General features: G+C 34.1%; 1 protein-coding gene across 1 annotated transcript; it reads left to right on the top strand.

Annotated features, from left to right (window-relative positions):
* Positions 1 to 303: 303 nt before the first annotated feature.
* Positions 304 to 2,544, top strand: LOC114409265 (14-3-3-like protein). The gene is made up of 4 exons (XM_028372665.1): positions 304 to 934; positions 1,290 to 1,412; positions 1,979 to 2,095; positions 2,183 to 2,544. Exons 1-4 carry the CDS (start codon positions 449 to 451, stop codon positions 2,234 to 2,236), a joined length of 780 nt encoding a protein of 259 aa, XP_028228466.1. The 5' UTR covers positions 304 to 448; the 3' UTR covers positions 2,237 to 2,544.
* The last annotated feature ends 11,584 nt before the right edge of the window (positions 2,545 to 14,128 follow it).

Raw genomic sequence — 14,128 nt, 5'->3', positions numbered from 1 at the left:
CAAACGGGCCCATTACCAACCAACCCAGCCCATTCCTTTTTCCTTTCCCAATTCAATTTAAATTTGAAACTTTTCAAAATCAACGAAAACGAATGTTATAAAAAGAATACAGATTCTACAGAGCGAGAGAACAGAGAAAGAGTATCAAAACCCCGTGTCTGACAGCTGTCTCTTTTTCTCATTTTAAATTACAGCAACAAGAATTTCCAATTTTCAGATATTAATTAATAAAAAACAAAACAAAAATCACCCATCCATGATCCAACGGTTCATGTTCAATATCCAAAACGACCCCACCCACGCTTCTCAAAACGCAATTATCGGAAGCAATAGCCTCAAAACTACCCTTCCCTTTCGTCGTTCTCCGTCTCCCTCATTTGTTCACTTTCTCTCTCTAAATCCCTAAACCAGATCTCGCACTCGCGCTTTCTCTCTCTAGGATTCGACAATGGCGGCCGCTCCCTCGCCTCGCGAAGAGAACGTGTACATGGCGAAGCTCGCCGAGCAGGCCGAGCGCTACGAAGAGATGGTGGAGTTCATGGAGAAGGTCTCCGCCGCCGCCGACAACGAGGAGCTCACCGTCGAGGAGAGGAACCTCCTCTCCGTCGCGTACAAGAACGTGATCGGAGCGCGCCGCGCCTCGTGGCGCATCATCTCCTCGATCGAGCAGAAGGAGGAGAGCCGCGGCAACGAGGACCACGTCTCCGTCATCCGCGACTACCGATCCAAGATCGAGTCCGAGCTCTCCAACATCTGCGACGGTATTCTCAAGCTCCTCGACTCTCGCCTCATTCCCTCCGCTTCCTCCGGCGATTCCAAGGTCTTCTACCTCAAGATGAAGGGAGATTACCACAGGTACCTCGCCGAGTTCAAGACCGGCGCCGAGCGTAAGGAGGCTGCCGAGAGCACTCTCTCTGCATACAAAGCCGCTCAGGTTAACCGTTTATTTCTCTTCTTTCTTTTCTGATTTTGCGATTCAGATCTGTTCGGTTTTTGCTCCAGATTTGCGATTGTGCTTTACTGTTTTCCGATTTTTGTTATTCTGACTGTGAAATCTATGTGATTATTTACTCGATGCAGTTCTTTGGAGCGGTTATGCGTTATTCTTTTTCTTGTTTAAAATGTTTTGGCTTAATATGGATTTTAACTGCTGATATTTTCCCATTGCAAATGAAATAATAAAATATCTGCGTGCTTTTATTCTGTACGAATTGGTATGAACGATTTTCGTTGTGGTGCTTTTGTTACTCTATTGGTTTAACGAATGAACATGTTACTTTGTTTTTCAGGACATTGCAAATGCCGAACTGCCTCCAACTCATCCAATTAGGCTTGGCCTTGCACTTAACTTCTCTGTATTTTACTACGAAATCCTTAACTCTCCCGATCGTGCCTGCAACCTTGCAAAACAGGTTAGATTCAGATATAGTGAATATCTTGGCCTTTGTTTTGCTCTGTTTATTTTTGTTTTACAACATTTTGAGCAATGTTTTGGATGTTTCCCGTGAAAAGAGGAAGGAATTGGGCCCCATACAGTGAAATTTGCAGCTATTATTGTCCATTAATTCGAATAACTTTATGGCTACTCCCATAATGCATTTCGTTAATGTCGAAGCAACAATGATAGCTACTCGTTGGATTCTGGCGGCTAAATATGGAGTTCGCTTTGTACAGTTGTTGCTTACTTTACCTGTAGCTAAAATGAGTTGTCAAATATTTGGTGGATTTCACAGTAGGTGTTTGGAAGTCTAATAATTATAAGCTAGCAAACAACAATCGATCAATTTTTTACTACTTAATCTAGGTACTGGTATAAATGGGAATCTGACCTTAGTAATACCGGTGGAATATATTCTTTTAGTTTTTGATGTGAAAATGTTCTGGTACAAGTTGCAAGGGCATAACTTTACTATGAGTTCTGTTTCTAATGGCATATTTCGTACTCATGAAGAATCTTTTTCCTTATGATATTCGCTAGGCTTTTGATGAAGCTATTGCTGAATTGGATACACTGGGGGAGGAGTCATACAAGGATAGCACTCTGATCATGCAACTCCTTCGTGATAACCTCACCCTTTGGACCTCTGACATGCAGGTATTGATTTTAGGTTGCCATAGCTCATCCATCACTTCTTTTTTTATTTCCCTTTTTTGTGTTGTCGACTTATTATTGTGGTTTCAGGATGATGGAGCAGATGAAATTAAAGAAGCAGCACCGAAACAGGATGACCAGTAAAAATATTTTACTGCTAATTAGAATTGAACTTCTCCTCCATATCTTTTTGAAGGGAGAAGGTGTTTGTTGCTAATATCTCTTTGGTACTGAGATTTTAGGCATTCATGTTTGTTATGATTGTGGATGTACTGGGCCGTTTTTAGTTTGTCCTTCCATTTTCAAGTGTTTTCCAAATTGCCTATTTTATTAAGGACGCTGAAGTTTTTATTATATGGAATTGGAATTTTAAGATTCTTCTCTTCTATCTAGTAAACTTGATGTCACCCGCTTATATTGTGAGGATTAGATATATTTGTATTCTTTTTGAAGCCTCGATATTTAAATTTAGTTTGATTGGAATTGGGTTTGTTCTCGTTGAACTATTTTGAGCATTGTACACTTCATTCTGATAGAAGTTTCTGCTGTTCGAGATCGCTACCCTGTGTCAAATTATGTTTGGATGAAGAATTTCCAAATGACAATGCAAAGTAATTTATTTAATTGAAAGCAGTTAAATTCCAATCAATTATAAAATTACTTGTTTGGATTATAAAATTTTGCAAATATTTTCATTGAATTGCAGAACGAATGTTCTCGTGATTTTCTTATCTCCTCGCCTACATTGTTTTGTATCGCTACCACACATTACATCCATCAATCCCAGCATTGCAGCACAAATCTCGCGACAGAAATTGAATCTTGATAAATGAATTTGATATCAAGTTATCTTTATGTTATGGAAATTCACAGCCGCTTCTAAGTCATCAACGGAGGTATTGAAATGGTCAAATGCCTTGAGAAAATTGGTGTCATTGAAGATGGTGATGACACAACAAAGGATCTTCACACGGTGTTGATGACTAACCAACCACCGAGCAAACTTGTTTTTTCCCCTGCCGTTGTTGAAAAAATCAAAGGGATAAAGTTGCTAAAGATGAGGTTGGGGATGATGAATCTGTGTTCTGTTCAATGAAGATGAAGAGTGATTGACGAATTTCTTAAATTCCACCTATTTTGCTGGACTTCAAATTCTGTATCTAACAAAGGATGATAAAATTGAAGAATTCTTCAAATCATCATGTTAAACATCCAAACAGAAAATACCCTCAAAATATTACCTGTGTAAATGCTTCATCCAAAACACAGGTAAATGTTGCCTATGTTTTCTCTATTCTGCACCTATTTTCTATGTGTAACAGCTAGAGCGTTATTCACGAGCGTTGCATTTTTAATTTTCTAATTATGGTCTTGAAAGCATGATTTGCAATTTTTTAACGAGTCTAACAAATAATATTAAAAATTATAAAATCATGAATGAGGTTTAATAAATAAAAGTAAAACTTAAAATTATCACATATTATAATTTAGCCAATACCGTATTTAAGAGTGAATGGTTTCACTGGAGAGGAACTCTCTCGAGTGACCTTTTTACTGGAGGAGATCCCCGACCCTTAAATATTTGTTGTTAATAAAATATATTTTATTTAAAGTTTTATAAAATCAATGGCTAGATTATTTCACTTGACAATTTTGCCATTTTTTATTTTATTTTTTACATATGAGGATCCTTTCCTGGTAGAGTATGTTGTCAATATTTCTTTTCTTAATTGGCTTGGAATGGATTGTTAGTTGGTGCCTCAAAATTAAAGTAATAGATGCTGCCCTCTCTACACGTGAACAGCTTTCAGTAGTACTGGATAGTATAAACAAACAAAAGTATTATAGTGATTCGCGAAAAGAATTGCATGCAACAATCGAAGGGCAACCAAAATGGATAGAGCAGTCTTTTTGGCCAAAATCTGAAGAGAATATGCTAACTGATTATGTGAAATAGGTTTAATAAAAATTTATATATATGTAAAAAAGTACAGATTAAAATTAATTGTTATAAAATTTATTACATATTAAAAATTTTAGTGTTATATATAATAACATTAATCATTTTTTAATATAATTGACTTATTAATTCAATTGATTAGAGTGTCATACTAATAAAAAATCAAAGGTTTAATGTCTACATTGACCAGTAATTTTAACAATACGACAATAGGTAAAGGTTATACCTAACAACAATGATTCATTAGGGAAAACAAGTTAACCTGCTCACCAGTACTGCCGACCTAAATTGCCACTTGACCTTATATTGAACTGTTGAAGTAGACCTGAGTCAGCTCTAATTGGGCTGAACCATATTTTCCCAAAATAATTCAATCTTGTGCTAAACATTTCCATCCACTTGGTAAAACCAATTACTAGCCTGTTATTTTTCTATTCGCCTAATTAACACTCAGTATCTCATATTTCCCTTTTTATTACCAACATATCGTTGGTCTGGATTGAACTGAGCTTAGATCTCATAAACAAGATCCCATGTTTAAGTTTAATTGATGAAAAAAAATGTAATTAAGAAAGTAGATCCTACTAAAAGTAACTAGTGAATTTTTTCTACAAAGATTAATCATAGTGTAAGAAACTTTAATATTTAAGTTAGTAAGATTTAGAGTCAAGAGGTTAGAGATAAAGTAAATGCGTCTAGAGGTTAATCTATTATATTTATATCATCATTGACTTATCATTTGACAATAAATACAATTATAAATATTATTAATTTATTTTCAAAATGTTTGAAAGTATTTTTGCAAGCCATTAATTTGACAGGGTATCTAAGTGTGAGTATAGTATACTGCACCTGGAGTCCTAACAATTTTTATATAGTTTTTAATAGTGAAATAAGCTAGATATCATGTTAATGTGACATAAAAAATTACGTGTCATCGTAATACCTTATTTTTGCACAGATTAAAAATATTTAATTATAAATTATTTTCTATATATAGTTCAGTTTTAGCCAACTCTCTTTTAAATTTGTGTTATTGCTTTCTGTAATAATAGATAATCTGACATCTATATTATATATAAATCTTCTTTCTTCTGCAATTTCTGCCAATAATTTTTTCATCTATCCTAATTGTCTTGCATCTTCACCAAATTTATATTTTCCGTTTCAAATTAATAACACATTAATATTCATAAAAATTATTTGGTTATTCAATCCTAATTATATTTGTCGTTTCATCTTCACATTTCAAATTTGTCATTAAGGATGAACAAGAAAAAAACCTAGAAGAGGCTTGTCACGTACAACCCTACATTAAGAATGATAAAGTAGTCGTAAAGGACTTGAAGAGATTTGAGCAGTTGAACCATGAAGAGTATTTAGAAAAGAAAAGTCAGAATTTTGCTACAGAAATAGCGGCACAAAGTGTAATATTGATTTCTTTCACTTTTAAAAAAAAAATAAAATTGTAAGATGGATATCATCTCACGTGTGGAATTCACAAGTTGGTTTAGGAGTTTTGTCATCAAATTGAACCAAAACCAAGTTAAATATGTTATTACTAAATTTCATATTGTTTTTTTTTTCATTATGAATTTCTATTGATTTTATATTTATATGTGATTTTTTTCGTTGTAATTTATATTCTTCTACATATTTTTTTCATTCTAAATGTCTTGTTGATTTTTTATTTATGTGATTTTTTTTGTCGTAATTTATACTCTACTACACATTTTAATTAATTTGTTCTCAAATTTTGTGCAATTAAAAACAAATAAGGTTTCCTACTAATTTCTTGAACAGTTATGGAGATGACCCACAAGCTGGAGTTGTTAATATAAATTACTCATATGGAAATACAATGAAGATGAAAATTGGTGTTCATCATAGTCAATTTGTTATCACTAAAGTTGACAACATCTTCAGAACTTTTTATTGCTTGATAAGCCATCATATTGTGATGTTTTATTACCTAGGAGAAAATAATTTTCATATTAGGATATTTGCTATGGAATTACGTAAAATTATTTATCCATTAGGAGAAAACAGTTTTACAAAGGACTTCTGCGTAACACTTAAGTTGGATTTGGTTTATGGAGAGGTATCAATTTCTTTCTTTTATACTTTTTTTTTGTTCCTTCAATTACGTTTATGCAATTTCTTTCATTAATTTTTTTAAGAAAATGTTATACCTGGATAGATTTTTCTCGCATTTTGGTGTCAAAAAATTGATATCGACAACACACAATTGAAGGATGTAAAAAAAAATTGATACAAGTTGAAGTCATAAAAATATTTGATATCAACATTTACTATTTTGGAGCTTTAGAAAAAAAAAATTATGAATTTTACAAGCTTAATGGAAAACATGAAGTTCATGTCCATTATGTTGGACAAAATAATTTTGAAATGAGGCTTTATGATGAACAAGGTATTGAAATTCAATATTCAGTGTCCATGATGGATCCTACTTTCAATCCAAAGTTGAAATTTCATATCAAGTGCCCATGATTAACTCTAACTCTCAATCTGAAAGTGTCGGTGATGATATATATTTGGCAAATGAACGAAGTAAGAAGCTGGATGTTATAAGACATTCAAAGTTATTTTTACATTTCAAGTTATTTTATAGTCAATTTTTAGGCATATTTAGAGTTATATGAAATTTTGATTATTATTAATTTAATAATTTTATTGTCAGCAATTTATATTTATAATTTTATATAATTAATAAAAATATTGAACTTAAATTTACGAAATTGTCGTTGCACTAAGGAATATAACGATCTTCTCCCACTACTAAGTCATTGGCTTTGAACCAAATCTAAGCAATGACTCTCAATATAATGGTTGCATATTCCAACTCCAAACCCTTGCAAAGACCTTATTCCTTTGTATATTATTAAAAATAATTTTCATGAGTTTAAATTTTTGTGAATAATTTTTTAAAAAATCCATAAAATAAAACTCAATTACCAAGCAAATGCAACAAAGATTGATTGCAGTTTATATAATCCATTAGTAAATATATAAAAGGAACAAGACAACAAATAGTTCATGCAATAATAAATTCTTGTTATCTCTAGAATTTTTTTGAAATTTTGACATTAAACACAAATATGTGACTTCTCATTAGGAGTTCGAATTCAAATGTTGCAAAAATGAATTTATTCTCATAATGGGTTTTGGGAATTGGAAATGTAACAATTGAAGAAAGTAATGATGTTGACATACATGTTGATATAACAGATGATGTGTTGATAAAAATAAGCAAATAATTTGTTTTGGCTATGATCAATTCTGCTTGTCTAGGTTTTTTACACAACATTAACGATCCATCATTTTTTTGAGATAGGGTTGTCTTAGATCCCAAAAATGATATTGTTGACATCATAAATGAGTACATGTTGTCCTTAAACATTATCAAATAGATAGATCTGATTATGTTTACACTCCTGAATTTTTTAATAAAATTGTTACTTCAAGTCTACCTAATGATCACTTGAAACTTAAAGTAGGAATAGTACCAATTATGTTCCTAAGAAACATTGATTAATTTGTTGAACTGTACAAGGGTACTAGACTCATCATTACAAGAATGGGTAAATATGTGCTTGAAGGAAAAGTTATTACAGGAAGTAAACTAGGTATGAAGATTTATATATCTAAATTGTCGATAACTCCTTCAAATCTTAGAATCCCTTTCAAATTTGAAAGAAGGTTGTTTCCTTTAGCTTTTTCACTTGCAATGACTAATAACAAAAGTCAAGGCCAATATTTGAAGCATCTTGGAGTATTTCTTTCACAATCAAATTTTTTCCTCATAGTCAATTATATGTTGATGTATCAAGAGTTACAATGAAGAATTTGATAACTGACAATGAAGACAAAGAATTTACAAAAACATTCAATGTGATTTAGAAATAAGTTTTTATAAATGTTTAGCACAAAAGGTGGATTATCATCATTTTTTTTTAGATTTCAATTTAAACTCAATGAAACAAGTTTGAGTTTATTATTTTTATACTATTTTCATGGATTTCAAGATATGACATAAAATTATTTATTATTGTTCCCATAAATTATGACTTATATCAATAGAATAATATTTTTTATATTTCATATGTTTGATAATTTAATGTTGTTAATTGTTCTCTTATATCTTATATGCACAATTATTTTTTAATCGCTTTTATTCAATGGCATTTAACCATTTTTTTAATACATATAATTTAATTAATTAACTAGTTAATACATATAACTTTTTAGTTGAAACAAGAGCCACATACTACGAATGGTAATGTCTAGGCATGGAAAAATTCTACATTGAAAAAAAAATGAAAGTATCTCCCACCTATACATTTAACCAAGAAAAATGTTAGGATAATTTCTCAATTGCAGAAGTGCTTTTGAGGTTAGTCTCCGATCAATACTCGTAGAAATGCTATAAACAAGTACCAAACTATAACTAAAATTTACACTGCACGTATAACCCCTGTGCAATTCTAAAATGATTCCTATTGAAGAATATTGACCAATTTTGCTGACTGGCAATTCAGTGGCAGCGTATAGGTTAGGCTTCCGTCCAAATCAAAGGAAAATCAACGAGTGTGACAGAAGAACTTCACTCTTCACTGTTCAATTTCCAGCGCAACAGTCAAAAGAAAGAAAGAAAAAATTGTACAATATCACTTATTTTAAAATATTATTTGCTATCAAGGAAAAATGGTCAAGAGGATTTAAGACATGATATTTATTCAACAAGACAATATACAAGAACACACATTGATCAATATGATGCTGAATTTCATCCGGCATCTTTGGAAGATGAATTTGATATTGGATCGTTTTGATGAGTCAAAGTGCAAATTCTACTGATTTGAATGTTTTAGATCCTAGATTTTTCTGTATTACTTAATCCTTATAATATAAAGACACACCTAAAAGTGTTGATGAATTTGTTAATTCTATTGTGAAATCATTAGAATCTTTTTCATCAATGAAGTCAAATTATTTTTTTTTACATTACAATTATATATGACAGAAAACATAAAATCAAAAGGTTCTCGGAAGTAAAAAAATATATTATACATGCAAAGAAAGCAATGTTAGAAAGAAAAGGGAAGCTGCCAATACAAATCAAGTGCAATTCTATATTAATGCAAGAGGTTATATCCATTATTTAAGTTAGATTTTCTTCCAAGATAACAATCGTGTGATTGTAACATGGATGCAATAAGAGTTTTTTTTTTATAAACAAATGTTAGTGGTTAATTTTGTTAGAAGTTTAGTCGGAGTGATTCCAACCAATAATCTCTCTCTTCTTCTTTCATCCTTCAATCATTATATCAATTTTATAACTTCTAATGCGGTAAGAGTTAGATATGATTTCTTATCGATAGTGTAATTTTATTGATTTTTCCTTTTTGTTTTAATGCAGTTTGAATTTTTGGTATTAACTAAAAAAAATGAAACATATATAAAAGTATAAAACTTTACTACTAATATATACCAGAAAAGAAAATATAATTTAAACTATATCAAACAAAGAATATATGCCGAAACAATCAATATTCAAAAACTGTGTAAAGCTGAAACAGAAGGGGTGTGTTTTTAACTCTTTTTTTTTTATCAAAAATGGTGCAGTTGAGTCTAATTGGAAAACAAAAAGATAGTTTAATGCAGGATATCTGAACCGCTATTTCCTACTACTCACTTAATAGTGCATCAATACTCAATTCTCATCAATCATTCATTTTTCATATAATCAATTTATGATGTAACATTCATTTCATAGCCGCTTTCCCAAATAATAATCATTATAATTATAATAACAACTTATAAAAAAGACACACCTTTTGCAAAGAATAAGATTCAAATCAATCCCCACTCTCCAAGTAACATGTAAATGGAAAGTTTAGGGAATTGTCTTCTAATAAGGAACATGTTTCAAGATTAGGTCATCTCCGGATTCTGAAAATTAAATCAACTTAAAAAGAAAATGCCCATGGCCATGACAATAAACACGTGAAAGATCACTCGGGTACCTAAGCTGGCACTTAACCCGTTACTTAAGCCTAACAGAATCAACTAACAAATATTTACAGAGGATTAACATGAAAGACAAAATGCTAGATATTTAAAAAATCCTCCTTTTAGGGATTAAAAAGAAAGCTTCTTAAACGACCAAATTGATTATTTACTCAATTTATTAATTAATATATAATATTATTAGTATATTTAAATATAATAATAAATAATAATTTATTATATGATAAAAATGTTATATTAATTATTAAATTAATATGTTAATATATAAATGCTATGTACTTTTATTTAATATTTAATTTATTATTAGATAATAAGTTTTCATTAAATAATATTATTATTAACACAAAATATATAAATTCATTATATTTATTAATATTTAATTATATTATTATATACTAATTAATTTATATTTATAGGTCAAAGGCCCATGAAATCCAAAGAGCACTTTGAATCAAATCAAACTCCTTTGTAGGTCTAGATTGTAAGATCGTTCAACTCCCAAAGATAATAATAACCTAAAAGGAAAAAAATGCAAGCATTTAAGGTTCTAGAGATGTATCAAAAAATTAAAAAGGTGCAACTTAGGCCCCCAAGGCGCCACCCATCCAAAACAATCATGTCACTAGCAATCCTATCAAAGGAAATGTTGCTAAAAATATCCTCACTTGTCACTGATTTAACCTAGGTTCCTTCCGTCCTTGGGTGCTGCCCAGTGACTTGGCCACCGACGGAGTGGATCTTTGCTATCTACAAACGCTAGGGTTCCTTCTTCGATCCTTGGGAGTTCTGACTGCCTCAGTCTCCAATGCTTTTCCTTGTTTTTTTCAATCGCGTGCCCTATCACTTTTTCTCATCTTGGGCTATGAAGTAGTTCGTTACTACCTGCAATAGCCCGCTTGAACTGCTCCTGATGGGGAAGAACAAGGGTCGTCAATCGCACTCAGCTGCAAAGCAAATTATGGTGAAGGGTACTACCTCAGATTCAGGCAAGGTGCTCGTAAAAAGGCAGGGACAAGTTCTACAAAAACTGATGATGTCGCACACCAAGTGTTTGATAATTTGTCGGAATGCAGTGCTGAATCTGAATCTTCCCCAGAGGTTTCTTGCACCTTAGGGGACAATGATTCAACTACTGATGAGGATTCGTCTCACTCCTGTGGCTCTAAGTCATCACCGCAGCTAGACGACAATAAGGCTCCCACTCCTTAGGTCAATCTGTTCAAAGATAACAGAAACCCTTCCAAAAGTTTTGGAATGAAGTTTTCCCCTCCACCCTCTGATGATGAAGTGTTGTTGGAAGAAACTGTTTTACAACCCCTGGAAGAGGCTTGGGGACATAGCCTTATTGGCTATATGACTGGCCGCTTCCCAGGAAATAAAGCTCTGTTGGATTGTTGCCAAAAATGGGGAGTCAAGTTCTCATTCTCAGCTCATGAAAGTGGTTGGCTGGTGTTTAAATTTGAGTCTGAGGACGATCTGAACCAAGTCCTCTCTGCAGGCCCTTACTTCATATTTCAAAGACCCCTACTGCTGAAGGTTATGCCAGCATTCTTTGACTTTGGCAATGAGGAGCTCAGCAAGATCCTTGTTTGGGTTTGTCGCAACCTACCCTTCGGCGGGAGGGCGACGCGAGACTCGCGGGATGCGTGTTCCACGAAAGGAATACGCGCGGAGTCGCCACCAACGTTTATTTGAGGAAAACGTCGGAAAAACCGGAAAAGACGCGATCTACGAACTTTTAAGTGAAAGGTTCGGGAGTTGTATTTACGCACGGGGAAGGTATTAGCACCCCATACGTCCGCCCCAAGGGACGGAAGCCTTTAATCGAATGTGCAAACATGACTTTGATTTTTTATGTCTCTATATCCTTTATACCCTTTTTATATTTTCTCTTTTTGTGGTCGACAAGGGTGTTTCCCTTTGCTCCTACGTATTCCTCAATTTGGGATGAGAAAATCAGACCTACGTAGTTCTTTTTTATCAAGTGATTCTTTTTTACTTTAAGAGGTGATCATTTTAAGGCGTTGGACCTTAAAAATGATCCATTTTACTTAGTGAGGAAATGAAATGACAAACTTCAAAAGCCTATTTTTTATGGACGAGCTTGACTAGGCGAATTGATTTTAGCCTTTTAGTTTCACTTTAGTTATTAATCAATTCGATTAAGAATGAGAAATCCCAAAGAGAAAACGTCCACTTGATTTTCCGCTTTATTTTACTAAAAGATGTCTTTTTGATTATTATATTATTTTTTACCTCTTTTTGATTTTCAACGTGGTTACGGCACGACCGAACGGTCGGAATTTATTTTAACCGAAGTTAATGGATAATACAATTCAAACGTTCGGTGGAAATTTATTTTATTTTTAAGTTAAGCGAGAAATGACTTAAGTAAAATGGCTTAAGCACGTCAACAGGGGGTATAAAAAGTAAACAAAACGAGAATAAAAATGCACGAAACACAATGTGGACCACTACGGGCACATAGAATGAATCGAAAAGCTTGGTTCGAGGTACTTACCCGTTGAAGATCGAAGAACGATGAAGAACGAATGAAGAACGTCGAAGAACGGTTGAAATCTTTGCGAAATTCCTCACGGAAAACGTTACGGAAACGTTTCGGAAGCGCCTCGGCTTAGATTTTCTTCACGGAAACAATTTTTCCAAGCAAATTCGAAAGAGAGAGAAGTGCCTAAGGGGCTGAACCCCTTCCTTATTGCCTTCCTCCCCTATTTATAGCAAAATAGGGGAGGTGGTTGCCGCCCAGCTCGCCCAGGCGAGCAGGGTTGCTTCCTTCAGAAGCAACCGCCTTCTGGAGGAATATTCCAGAGGGCCCAAGTGGGCCTGGGTGCTATTTGCACCCCCATTTTTACTAAGTACACCCCCCTCTGCTGTTTTTTGGTGATTCTTTTTTCGTAAAGTTACGGAAACTTACGAATTTCGTAACGATACTTGTTTTCTTTCCGTAATGTTACGGAACCTTGCGGATTACATAATCATCCCCTTTTTGACTTACGGAATGTTACGGAACCCCACTTAATTATGCAACGATGCTTCCATTTGATTTCCGGTGTGTCACGGAAACTTACGGATTGTGCATCAATATTTTTTTGGTTTTTCGGCATGTCCTGAAATTTCACAAATTGCCTAATGATGGGTGCCAAGCACCTCACGAGGACCAAAGAATGGTCGCACGTCATCGAGCAAAGGTCCCCGGACGAAATTAGGGTATGACAGTTGCCCCTCTTTACTTGTCTTTTATTGGAGATAAAAGGAAAGTAAAGATAAGACACTAATTTCGTTCCTCTCGATTTGGCGAGAGTCGCGGGGGACCATAAAATCTCCACATGCAAATGACTTGTTGTTCCCAAAACTTCACAAATTGCCTAATGATGGGTGCCAAGCACCTCACAAGGACCAAAGAATGGTCGCATGTCATCAAGCAAAGGTCCCCGAAAATCAGTGTATGACACTAATTTCGCTCCTCTCGGTTGACGAAAGTCGCGGGTGACCATGACTTGTCGTTCCTAGAATTTCACAAATTGCCTAATGATGGATCCCAAGCATCTCACAAGGACCAAAGAATGGTCGCATGTCATCAAGCAAAGGTCCCCGAAAATTAGTGTATGACACTAATTTGGCTTCTCTCGGTTGACGAGAGTCGCGGGCGACCATGAAATTTCCGCATGTAAATGACTTGTTGTTCCCGGAGGAACAAAAGGTGCAGAAGACTATGTCAGCCTCTGCATGCTATCAAGCGTTCTGTCTTACAGATAGCAAAAGAATGTTTTTACGGATAACCACTCGGGTATTTCCGCGTATCATCGGGCCCGCCGCCTCTGGATGATACAAGGGTGCAGAATGACCAAACTTGGTCTCTGCTTGTCATCGGGCCCGCCGCCTCTGGATGACAAAAGGGTGCGAATAACCGTAAGGTATCTCCGCGTATCATCGGGCCCGCCGCCTCTGGATGACAAAAGGGTGCGAATAACCGTAAGGTATCTCCGCGTATCATCGGGCCCGCC

This window comes from Glycine soja, chromosome 4 (assembly GCF_004193775.1).
Source record: "Glycine soja cultivar W05 chromosome 4, ASM419377v2, whole genome shotgun sequence".
Taxonomy (NCBI): Eukaryota; Viridiplantae; Streptophyta; class Magnoliopsida; order Fabales; family Fabaceae; genus Glycine; species Glycine soja.
Note: the sequence above shows the minus strand (reverse complement) of the source record. Positions and strands in the feature narration are given on the sequence as shown.